Genomic DNA, 12,600 nt, shown 5'->3' on the forward strand with positions numbered 1-12,600 from the left:
TCATTTTCCATTGGCTAATCCACAGGAATGGTGTGGCACTGAAAATTGGAACAAACACACAATGATCTACTGTCTCCCTCGTCTGGGTTTGTTTTCTCTCGCCTGCACACACCACTGGGTCCTCGCCGCCATCAGTTCCGTGTTCAACAAGCCGCAGCGCTTTGTTATGCCTGCCATCGGTTTAAATGAGGGTCCAAAAACGACATGTTCTTCAAAAACAGATGGCAAAGCTCACAGCTTTCCATGAAATCTATCAACCTTACATGAGCAGTAGCACTAAGCTCTGTTTGTGTCTGATTAAGACGTCAATTGAATATTCCACAGATCTTTAAATGAGGTACAATAACAACTAAGGGTTGAATGCAGAATGTGAAGCTTATAATAATGTGATTAAAATACAAAAAAAATACAACAGCCTGGTGCTGCTCTTCACACAGATGAAGGCCACTTTGTAGATAATGATCTCTTTCTGCCCCACATCCTCCAACTTGTTTGATTTACGCTGAAAATGCATGTGCTTTCTTCTTCTTTGCTTTAGTCATGAATGAATAATCTATTTAAAGAGCTATTTCCTTCCCCCCCCTTGAGTTTCACTGATAGTACCAAGAGGAGGGGGAGAAGAAAACAGCACAGAGAAGGTTATCACATTTCACCAAATGTGATAAAGCCTTCCTGAACTGCATGTCTGCACTACTCGGTGAGCATCATCACAATGCATGTCCAAAGAACACTGGGCCATTTTCACCCTTTCCTCCTCCAATTTACAAGAGTGGAACATAGGAAAAGCTGTGTTTGTTATAACAAACCCGCTAAACAGGTTATATTACTTTACATACTGTAAAGCCCCTCACTGAGTCCATATCTCAGGGTGGAGTGCTCAGTCTCCCCTCTCTCTCTTTTAAAACAAGGTCAATGTGCACATTGCCAAATTCATTCAAGAGGAATTCACACCGATCTGATAATGATCATGCGCATTAAACTTCTACTAGCAGCTCTCTTTCTGTCTGAGTGTAGCGCGCCTGTGTTTGTGTGTCAGACATCTAAAGGAGAGGGGGGGTGCAGGTTAGAAAAAAACGGACAAGATGTTCCTCCTTGTACTGGGTGTACGGGAAGTAATTCAAGGGAGAGGCTATTAACGGCAGAGATCATCACGTGCACGTAGAGTACTACACTACCTGCTCGCGCGGAGCGGTGGGGGGGTTGGACATGATGAGAGGCGTTTCCAGCCTCAGCAGCAGCAGCAGCAGCAGCGCGCCGCTCTCAGACATTTATTGCGCTGCCAGCTGTTGGGCTCAAGCAGCGGGACGCGTCGGCTGCACGCGAACAATGACAGAGTCGCCTTGTGCATCAAGGGCACCCTCGTGCATTTAAGTGGAGAAAAAAGTAGCATCAGAGATGGAAGCGTGATTTTTGAGTGAAGTGACTGAAGCGCAGCGTAACTCAGACCGCACGTTTACATCGACGAGGGACCGGTGCGTACTGGCACCGGAGACAAGCGCCAAACTTCTCAGCATCAATCTAGAGGGGAAAGAGCGCGCCGTGGGGCTGAGTAGCATCATATAAATGTATAATTGCGTTATATCGTGAAGTGTGGAAAGCCCCCGTGTTGTGCTCCCCTCGCTGCCCTATCTTAACCGCGCCAATGCTGGAATGGTTTGTGGCTCTGTGCATTGTGATCCTGGTGGTCTTCCTCTGGCCGGGCTCCAAATATTTTGGCACCGAGAGCCCGCCAGATGTTTTGCTCCAAGAACTGGGAATTTCACATCAGGATACGAAGGAGAAGAGCGGTGGGCGCGTCTCAGACCGAGAGGGGGGCGCCGGTGCCCAGACGGCCTCCGTGTGCGCGGATGACAAAGCAGCACGCACCGTGGCACTGGTCTGCAAGCCGTCCGCGCTGGCCAACTATCTCCTGAAACACTGCAGGACTTTCAGTAATTACTCGCCGTGCGCCGGCTGGACGTGGCGGGCGAGCGCCTTCCTCCAGAGCGTGTACGAGGCGTGCTGGCCCTACGACAGCCCGGTCCAGTTCGTGCGGGACAACCTGCAGCTGAGCGACGACGGGCTGGTGGCCCTGGACTGGGCAGTGCCGTCCTACCAGAAACGACGGAGGACTTCCAGCCACTCCGCCAGTCCGGTTCTCCTCATCGTCCCAAACTCTTTTGGGAAGATCACTAGAAATGTGTTAAAGGTGCGTCCATGGCTTCCCTCAGACTTCACTATTACATGGTAATACTGTAGAAATTATATAGGAACCATAGACCAAGTCAGTTTCATACAGCAAAATAGTATCCGTTTAAAAAATTCAGCTTTTCATGGAGCTGCTTCCGAAAAAGAAGAACTTCAATTATTCAACACACTGACACAAACTTACATAAGGTTGAGAGTGGGAGTTTCCACAGTATCTAAACACTGTGACACATCTAATAACTCCTAAAAAGCCTTCTGTGTCAAAGATCAAGATGGGACAACCCACATACAGTTGTGTCATGCTGCTGTCTGTTTCAACATTTAGGTGACGGGATGAAAATGATAGCAGCTGCAAGTCAACAACTTATTTTTCTTAGTGATAAAATGATATTCTGCATTTTAATAGCTGCAATACAAAATAATAAGTTTTGACTTAGAGCTCAGACTCGTGCATTATACACAGACAAATGCTAGAGCGAAACCAGTCGAAAGAGAAGTCAGTAAAACAATTCAACAATGGCCATTTGAGCAAAAGCAATCACTCGAGCTAAAGCTCAGTCGAGAGAGAGAGAGAGAAAAGCAGACTGGAGGAGGAAAAAAAAGAGCAGATGCAGAGACAGTGTCACTCTTTCAACTGCTCTTTCAATACACTGACTGAGGTAATTGAGTGAGGGATTACAAAGCATCGCTTGACTTCAGGGCCCTGGGGAGGTGCAGCTCTGCTCCACATGAATGCCTGTTGGCTCTCGCATCACTCCGGGCACCTGGCATCGTGCTCCAGCTCATTTCATTTCAAACTGTTTCGCTTTGCGTGTCCATTTGTCACACGGCTAACTCGTCAGCCCCGTGTCAGAAATAATAACTCTGCAACAACTGGGTATACTGTAACAAAACCCAAATGTGTTTTGATATTCATCTGGAGTGAATCACTCCCTCTGTTGATAGGACAGTGGGTGAGGCAGAAAAAAAAATAGGAGCATTACAGTGTTATTACCTCAAGTTGTACTAGGAGGGAAAAAGCAAAAAAAAAAAAAAAAATGATGAAGAAATGAAAAGTAGCTGTCACATTCAGACAGATCTGTGCCTCTGGCTTTCTGTTGTTTTGGCCCATCGTCAGAGCAGAGAGAGTATTTGTGAAGCTGTCAGCTGGTCACGCTTGGGAGGGCTGGAAGCTGAGGCACCACAAGGGATATACACCAATTAAGATGGCTTCTGTCACTGCTGAGAGTCACTGCATAAAGCAGTCAGCGTGCATGGGAGGAAGACAAGAGATGAAAAAGTTCATGTTTGCAGGGACGCACACACACACACACACACGCGCGCGTGGGTCTATATGTGTGACAGAGAAGAAACAGAGGGAAATGGAAATTCTCCTTTTTGGAGCGTGTGGGCTTGTGCTCCTGGTCTCTTGTCTCTCGTCTCTCTCACTCAGCACATTCAGGAACTCATGAATTTATAAATGAGCTGTTTCCTCTTAAATCATTCACATTTCTACACCAGGTTTGTCTTTTGCTCCTTTGTTTAATTTAGTCAGGCATGATTCATATCCATTTGGGGTAATGGTACAGGTCATAGAGTTTTTGCAGAGGTTAGTCTCTGTCCTTCCTCATTATTCATATATTTTTTATGTACACTTCTTATGGGATATTAATGGAAGTATGCTCTTATTTTTCTCACTGAGCTGTCACTCCCATATCTATGTGGCACGTGACCTCCATTCAGAGAAAATAAGCTCAAAGGCATCCAGCTGTTTCTGACTTCTTGCCTGACATGATTAACGTCCGTCACATTTTGCCGACAGCGCAGACAGATTTGTGAGCGTTTTAACTGTAATTTTGTGTCCTAGTTACTAGTTAATTGAGACTGTTTTGCTCAGTACGTGTTTGGCGCTGTAGGTCCAAGTCTTTTTCATTCCTTATAGATATGGATTATGATTTAATGTGGTCATTATGTGTAATTTATAACGTTTAAATAATTGTTTTCAGGCCATTCATTTCATTTTGCGCTTGCTGAGAGAGCAGCTTCCAAATTGCTTGTGGGATGGAAGCTCAGGACTCAGTGCAGTAAAAAATATCATTAACAGTCTTAAACATATCTGTAAGGAAGGTATGTGGGTTTACATACACATTAGGTAAACATTGTGGGTTTTACAGCCCATAAGTGTCGTGCTGAAACTCTCAGAATTGGTGGATGTTTTTTACAGTGGACCCAAGGGATACACAAAAAATACTTTTTCCCAGTGTTAAGCAAAATTGTCCCCTTACTTTCTTTGGAAATATAGTCTGTGCACCAGGCTTTGGCAGCATTTATGTCTGTGACTTACTGAAGATCTTGTTTTTCTTATCTAATATGACAAGCTATTGAAATGTTACCAACCAACCAGATGCTCATTTATTTAAGAATATGTACAAAAACAACCAAAGCAACACATCCCTTATATGACAAAATCCTGCTGGAGCAGGAGCCACCTTGAAAAAAAAAAGTTCTTGATATTTTTAACTTTGGTGTTATCTTCAATTATTCATAACTACTCCCCATTTTGAATGTACTGTGTGTCTTTGGTGCCTTACACTTTGAAAATCAGCCAGAGGAATAGACCGCCTTGCAAACTGATTTTTTTTTTTCCAGAGGCCATCATTTTGTAAGACTTCACAGCACTATATGTGTAGGATATCAGAGTTTTGTAACTCACCACTCCACCAGCAGGGTTGCCATGTTGGATGGAAGGAGAAAAGTCTGTTGTTTGTCTCCTGTAACACAGGAGAATAATGAAGAGGTAATTGATAAACAAATTTAATTTTCAGCAATATCTCCCATAATAATCTCCCATACTCTCTACTGTAACTGAAAAAGAGCAAAATGTGTTTCCTGCACATGTATCACAGGCCTGTTGAAGAGTAAGCGTTGTGGTGAGATGCTGTGTTGCCTCCTAAAGGCTTTTAATCGAATAACATCTCTAATTTTTTTTACTTGATTTGTGGCAGAGAAGCCCAAAGAATCCTCTCTGAAGTTTGCTTGACAGTCATGGTGGTGTCATAGAAATAGATCACATTATTCACTATGATTTCAAGGGAATTATCTTGTATTTGTCAGTGAAGCAAAGTGCTGCTTCCTTTGCATGCGTGTGTCTTTATTGAAGTAACAATGTGCCTGACGAGAGCTGGCGTGTCGTCCAGTGTCTGGACTCCCTGCTGAAGGAATTTGTCACTGCACTGACAGTTTATCAGCTCTGACAGAAAACTGCAGGGAAGCTGCTGTTCTTCTGGGTTTTTTTTTACTGCCACTCTAAAAAAACAAAAACAAATGCACACTGTCTAACATAAGGCCAGAAACTTACCCTAACCCTAGAACAAACTGGAAGTGAACCAGGACCAGCTGGGATTGTTGATGTGATCGATTGAGTACAAGTAGTGTAATAACATCAGATTAATAATTCATCAGATTGTTGACAAAAATATTCTTCCTTGGCGGTGAGTCATTGCTTTGCTACTTGAACAGAAAGTTTAGTTTTTTGCTGTAGGCTATATCTTGATTTCAAGAGGCTTCCTGACCAGGGAACAGTTAGCAAAAAACTTTAACTTCAGATGTTCTTGCTGTAGTGTATAATGCAGTGCAGTTGTTACTCATCACTTGTGTGTTATTGTGTGCGATTCACGCAGTGCATAACTAAATTGTGAGGCGACGGTTTGCACCGTGCAGCTGCCTTAATACCTGAGAAGGCAGCATTAATCAGGTCAAAACTCACCTAATTGAATCTCAGCTACGACATTTATCTCTCAGCTCCGTTTTTAAACTGGGAAATATTTAATTATCCATCCCAATATCTTTGGGAATTAAACTGAAACGCTAGATACTCATTTAAATATGCTTTCTCTTTCCTCCCACATGTTCCTCTTGAATTACAATGATTGAAAATCGGATCTTTGCGATGAGGAGGCTGACGACTGAATGAATGAATGATGTTCCAGTGTATTGGCTCTGCTCGGAGATTTCCTTGCACGGCCTTAGTCGTGTGTCTGCCTGAGTAAATCCTCTTGTCGCTGAATAAGGAAAACCAGAAAGCAGCAGAAATACTAGCGCAGTCCTTCTCAGCTGTTAAATATTTAATGCAGTGACTTTGCAGCTCTCCTGCAACTCCCCTGCGACTTCTGTAGATTAAAAGAAAAATGTAACTCGGTTCAGATCTAGACGGTTTCTGTGCAGAGGCCTCTTTTGCACCCATATCTGTTTCTGACTGCAAACTCCTGGATGAGAAAAAGACAAACTTCACTTAACTTCTCTAGCCTACTTGAGATGAAGCAGAGGGACACAGCAAATAGAAAGGAATTATAATCCTCTTCTTGTGTTGCCAGACACTGTAATGATTTATTCTGAAGGTAAGATTCAGAGACAGGACTGGAACGACGTCTCATTTTCATTCCTTTACTGAAACGGAGAACTCTATCTCCAAATCTCACAGCTCTCTCCAGTTTAGTTTAGGATTAAGATTTCAAGATTACCTTTGAAAAGAAAAAACACGAGTCCACAAACATTTTTGAATTGATGGAATCATATTTTCTCCCTTCCCTCAACATCTAGCCTAATGACTGAAGCTTAACTGCCCCCTGGGTGTTGCACCATGGCTGCCCCTTCTTTCTGTGTGTGTTTGTTTTCACTTAAATGCAGAGGTGAAAATTAAACAAACAACTAACAGGACTAACTTTGTCCCGCACCAATGACTGCCCACTGCCCATTCAGCTCATGTTGTCACATTCATATCAAAATAAACAAAATAATAACAGCTCACTGGAAGAAACAATGAGTCGTGGTATTTCTCTCCACCGTGCAGCTGACTGAAAGGGAAGCCTTCCTGCCAGAGACATGAGATCACAGGTTTCCACACTCAAGTCCTTTCTGCTCTCCACTGCCAATTCTGCTCCAGTCCATTTTAAGGAAACCTGCACTGTGCAGGGTGAGGTCTGTTTCAGGGCTGAGCAGCTGGCTGCAGGCTGCAGGGACATTGTCTCAGCTAATGACACTGTGCATAATGTCGGCCAAACCAGTGCCTACAAAGTGTTTGAGAACTGCCTAAAAAATCACCTGAACATCCTCCACATGCAGGCAAAGTGGCATCATCCCTCCTTATTGCAACATGAAGCTAGTCTTTATAAACTTCTAAAACATCACACGTTTAATCTGATTGTAACACTAATGTCTTTTATACATCTCCATATAGACTTTTGGATGAGTTGTTAAAGGGTTGTTAGAGCTGACTTTGAGCACAGTTGCAATAATAAACTGATACTGAACTGATTGTCATCTGCAATGTAAAATTAATTGAAAGCACAACATTGTTGTTGACGTTAACAAAAACATGGCCACATCATAAAAAAAGAAGTAGGCGTAGTAGAAGTTAAACAATATTCAAATCAATATACTTTTATCTCCGTTATGATCAATGAAAATCTGCACTCTGTATTTGGAGATGTGATCAGCTGGAACAACAATCTGTTTTACCTTTGATCGCTCGCCATGTTGCATTCACTGCCGCCTGGTATTTTTGAGTGATGATCATGAGAGTCCAGGCAGGTGTGTAGATAAAACAGTGTCAGCAGCAGCGTTTCCACCAGTCTTCAAAAGTCTCTGCTCAGGGCGCTGGAAAACGTCACTGTATTTTGGATACCAGCTGCTAGCTAGCGCTCTGTTGTCATTCATACCGCCGGGACTAGATAGCTGGGTGGCATAGGCTACGTGAGTGTAAGGTTAGGTCTGTGACAGGGCCTAGATTTCCAAAGTGCCTTGAAATGTTCCATTGGGTTAGAGCATTATAACTCCGCGACCGTTTGAAATAGCGACATGCTGTCTTTTTTTTCCTCCTGAAACGAGGTGGACTCGTCTGTATGCGTCGCCGACTTCCGTCAATAAGCTAACATAAAATGTTTGTTAAAGTGTAGTTTTTCGGTTGCCCTCGCTTTTTGTGTTTTTCGCGCAAGTTACGTTTGGATTGACGTTACTCGATTCAGCATTCCTATTGGCCCCCAGTTGGTGCTGTCACGACTCACAACCAATCAGAGTGTCTAATTCAGGTCTGTAGGCTATACCTTTTTATATTGGAGCCTACCAGAGAATTTCTAATATTGAGAAATTGTCAATAGACTGGCTCTGAGCCTACCTTGATGAGAAATTATGTGTAGCATTTGGTGACACGTAGCCTAAAATGACAACTTTATTAGGGAAAAACAACGTTAAGAATAAACAAACAAGCCCAATTGTCATTCTAAGACCTGCAGCAATATAATGTCGGTGAGAATACCTAAATGTCACTTTCTATAATATTAGGATGAAACATATCAACAGTTCGTCCCTCATCTGTTTGGTTAGAAACACAGTATGCAAGGAAAATAACATGTGGTGGTTTTCTAGTAAAGAAGATCTTTTAAAAAATAAAATAAGTGCCTACAAAAAAGAAGGACAAAGAGAAAAAGAAGGGGAAAAATAAAAGATAGACGAGCTGTGTCCATTGCTATTTTTGTTGTTTGTTTTCGAATTATTATAATAGCCTATGTTTCATCATCTTACTTTTTTTTTTTAATATTGTAGGCTATAATATTGGTGTTGATACTAAGCCAATGCAATTATAACTATATGGGGCAGGAAGGCTACTATGAGTTTTTCTTCATCCTGCTCCTTTTCATTTATGGTGATTATGTAGCCTAAATATGTGCAATCATGTGAAGTATGTCCTAATCCATATCGAAATGAGATGAGATGGGAAAGTGGAGTGATGACAGTCTATGGCCAAACAGTAGAGCAAAAGGCGAGCAACACTTAATCCCATAGTTTTATTGCCTCAGCAGCACCTCCCCCCACAACAGTTTATTTGTCTTTCCATACAATAAAAAGAAGTAGCCTACTATGCATGTTCAGGTGATACAACTGCAAAGGCATTTAGGGGAAAAAAACTTTGCTGGGACATTAAAAAAAAAGAGGAATTCCTCACAAAGAATTAAAAACCACATGGTTTAAATCAGCCATCAACCATTTCATGCATAAATAGATTAACCTTTCCCACTGTGTCTTAGGCTATGTGTGGGAAAAATTAGATATTTTAATACTGAACACATCCCCAGCAGATCTTCCACACAAAGACCAGATCTTATGTATTTATTTATTTATTTATTCATTTTATCTACAGTTGTGTGAAACGGCGCTGTCCCATGGCTACCTGCCCACAGTCTTCAACCGCCGCAGCCACAACAGGACGCCGCTCACCACCCTCAAACTGCAGCAGTTTGGTGACCCTGCAGATCTGCGCGAGGCCGTGCGTTACATCCGCTACAGACAGCCAGCAGGAAGACTGTACGCAGTGAGCGAGAGCAGCGGGTCTGGCCTTCTCCTGTCTTACCTGGGGGAGTGTGGATCATCCAGCTACGTGACGGCAGCCGTCTGCCTGTCACCCGTGTTTCGCTGCCAGAGCTGGTTTGAGAACGGGCTGTGCTGGCCCCTGCAGTGGGCACTGGTGCTGTACCAGAAGATGTGTCTCAACAGGTATGCAGAGGGTGGAAAACGTGTTGGCTGAATAACTCAGCTTATGAGAAAGGGACAGGTAGCATGATCCTAAATCAATGGCTGGGAACAATATATATCAGTGGTGATGAAAACAGACAGACTGGGTTAACTTTTAAAGAGTATCTTCAAATTATTCCTGCTTGGCTCTTATTTTGTATCAGCTGTGATAACAAGGTTCATGCTGCAAGTCATCGCTGACATCTGGAGGCACAGAATCAAAGTCTGAAATGGCAGAAACAACAAACTGTCGAAAGAGGATCAGACAGGTATAAGTCAACTGATAAAGAAGATGTAGTAGCTGAGTTAGAGGAAACACAAAGTGAGAGATATATCGTCTTCAGTTCCTCCTTAGCCAAGAAAACATTAATATATGTGTGCACAACTGGCCGGGAGCGCATGTCAAACTCTAAGCAGAAAATGTTTTTCCAGGCCTATCTGACATCATCTTCGAGAGACATCAGCAGTTATCTTGAGTACTTACAGCGACAGTAATAGCCAGTGGTACTGAAATATGTTATATTAATTGTTTTAACTGGTAATCCTAAAAAAAAAAAAAAAGTAAATGTGAAGAATAGAGAATGTGAAAAGGCATAATGATAAACAAAAAGAGAAAACAGTCCGCTGTCTTCTTTCAGTGTTCTCAGGGGACTATGTGTCTGGAAGATGATGAAGAAAATAAGAAGAAGCCTTATAAGGCTTGTGCATGAATTGCGCAATATTAAAAAATCTGAATTCTCAGTCAGCCAAAGAGGAGGTTTGGTTAAAAGGAGACTGATATAAAAACAGATTCAAGTACACACTAAGTATTTATTGGATGGGCACAGACAATTAAGGAAAGGGTCGAGTTACTGTAGCAACACACGGCCTGCTCGGTGTCAAGTCATTGATTCTGAGAAACATCGTGACCCAGGTAGAGTTTCTCAGATCAATGCCAATAGGGAATATGAGACCCATGCAGCTCTTCAGAATTGATTTACTGATTTCCCGTTCTTGTGTGTGTGAATGTGAATGTGCTTGGTGCTTGGATGACATTCACAGATACAGGACGGCGCTGGGTGAAACCGTACACACAGACGCTCTGTTTTCCAGCTGTTCCCTGCGTGGCCTGGAGGAGGCGTTGTTCTGTCAGCCCGGACACGCAGGTTCTGCACCAGCAGCAGCAGCAGCAGCAGCAGCAGCAGCAGCAGCAGCAGCAGCAGCAGCAGCAGGAACCAGCAGCAGCAGCAGCAACACCTCAAGCGCCTGGGAAGCTTACTGGGAGCGCAACGAACCCTTGAGAGATGTGGACGAAGTGGCCATCCCTGTACTGAGCGTGTGCGCCCGAGATGACCCAATCCGCGGTGACACCCACTCCACCGTGCCCTTGGAACTCTTTGAGACCAACCCACATTTCTTTCTCCTCCTAACTGACCGTGGAGGTCACTGTGGTTTCTCCACCCAGTCTGAGGGGAGTTCCACTGGTGCGTTGGGCGCAGCTGGGTCTGCGGCCGCCCCGAACAGTGGGATGGAGAGCCGTGGGACCAACTGGAGCCACAGAGCTCTGCTGGAATTCTTCAGGGCAACCACAGACTTCTTTGCTGCGGAGGAGAGAGCGAAGCAGCTCGCCGCAAGGAGGAGGGGGCTCGGGGGAGGCACGGGAGGGAGGGTTTTCCGCCACCGCAGCGTCAGTACGTGCAAAAGGGTACCAGCCTGTTCCCATAATATCCACGCCATTTACAACTGGCAGAGGTCCTACACACGATGAGGGAGCCTTAATGGAAAGTTAATGGACTGCACTGATGCTTTCTGATATGGTTTGGATTTGAGATGTGAGGTTGTTCTCTGCCTGTGTGACACTCGCCTAGAAAGTCTGATGATAACCAACACCGGAGTGCAGAGGCTGTAAAAAGTGGGTGTTGTTCTCACATGTATGGTGTGAGCCATTAAACACTACAACTGACAAAAAGATCACAAGCTTGAATGACACTGAGCTCTCTTTGTGGATGGCTTTATATTTTTCTATGGACTATTTCCAGTCTCTTCGCCTCCACAGCTGTTAAAACCAAAAGATTGTGTCATAGTTTTATTAACAAACATTCACTTATCAGTTCATCAATTTCTGCCTCACGTTTTACACAGTTTGCTACAATTGCAACCACAACATTATCTTCATCATCTGAAACCTCAAGCACTCAGTGTAGCATCTTACCGTTATTCTTTTTTATTACTGATGGGATGTTTAGTGGGAAGTTAAAGTGTTGGGAAGTCTTGTGCCTAGAGTAGGAAAATACAATCCTGTGAAAATTCCTTGTGAATTTGAGCTCAAATGTCGACTGAGTTTAACAAACTAATGCAGTGTTATTGTCGACATTAAAGAGAGTTTACTGTGTATATTATCATTAAGTGTTCTCTTGTTTATTGAGAAATGGCCTGTGGTTCCCAGAGTAGGGGAACTTAATGTGTGATTGCCACCCAGTTAGCTTTTAGAAGAAAGTGTGTGTCATAAGTTTATGATATTTTAATTGGTTCGGTGGCTAGAAGCGTTTTGTGAGTTTTCCTGTCTCATCATTTAAACTCCTATGATCCAAGGTTTCCCTGGCTCCGGCTGAAAGTGGTGAAGTTGCGGCTGGTTTGGTGTCAGAGATGGAGCATTTGAGGCCTCGAAACAAAGCTGTTTGGAAAAACTTCTGGAATTGTGCCTTGAAATTTCCTCAAATAGGTTAATTTTTGAGCATTAAGACAATCAACTATCAAATATTAGATGAAGAGAAAAGTAGAGAAAAGGAACCTTAAAGGGGCAGTTAATCCAGTTAAAGGGATAGTTCAACATTTTGGCAAATTGGCCCATTGCCATAATCGCTATAGTCATAGCAGTAGGTTCGTTAC

The 12,600-nt window shown here is 43.3% G+C and overlaps 1 protein-coding gene across 1 annotated transcript; it reads left to right on the forward strand.

Annotated features, from left to right (window-relative positions):
• Positions 1–1,642: 1,642 nt before the first annotated feature.
• On the forward strand, positions 1,643–11,741 carry abhd15a (abhydrolase domain containing 15a; the record flags this gene model as incomplete). The annotated part of the gene is made up of 3 exons (XM_083984440.1): positions 1,643–2,188; positions 9,362–9,714; positions 10,774–11,741. 3 exons carry the CDS (start codon positions 1,643–1,645, stop codon positions 11,477–11,479), a joined length of 1,605 nt encoding a protein of 534 aa, XP_083840566.1. The 3' UTR covers positions 11,480–11,741.
• Positions 11,742–12,600: the final 859 nt, after the last annotated feature.

The sequence above is a fragment of the Trachurus trachurus genome (assembly GCF_905171665.1).
Source record: "Trachurus trachurus genome assembly, chromosome: 13".
Lineage (NCBI taxonomy): Eukaryota > Metazoa > Chordata > Actinopteri > Carangiformes > Carangidae > Trachurus > Trachurus trachurus.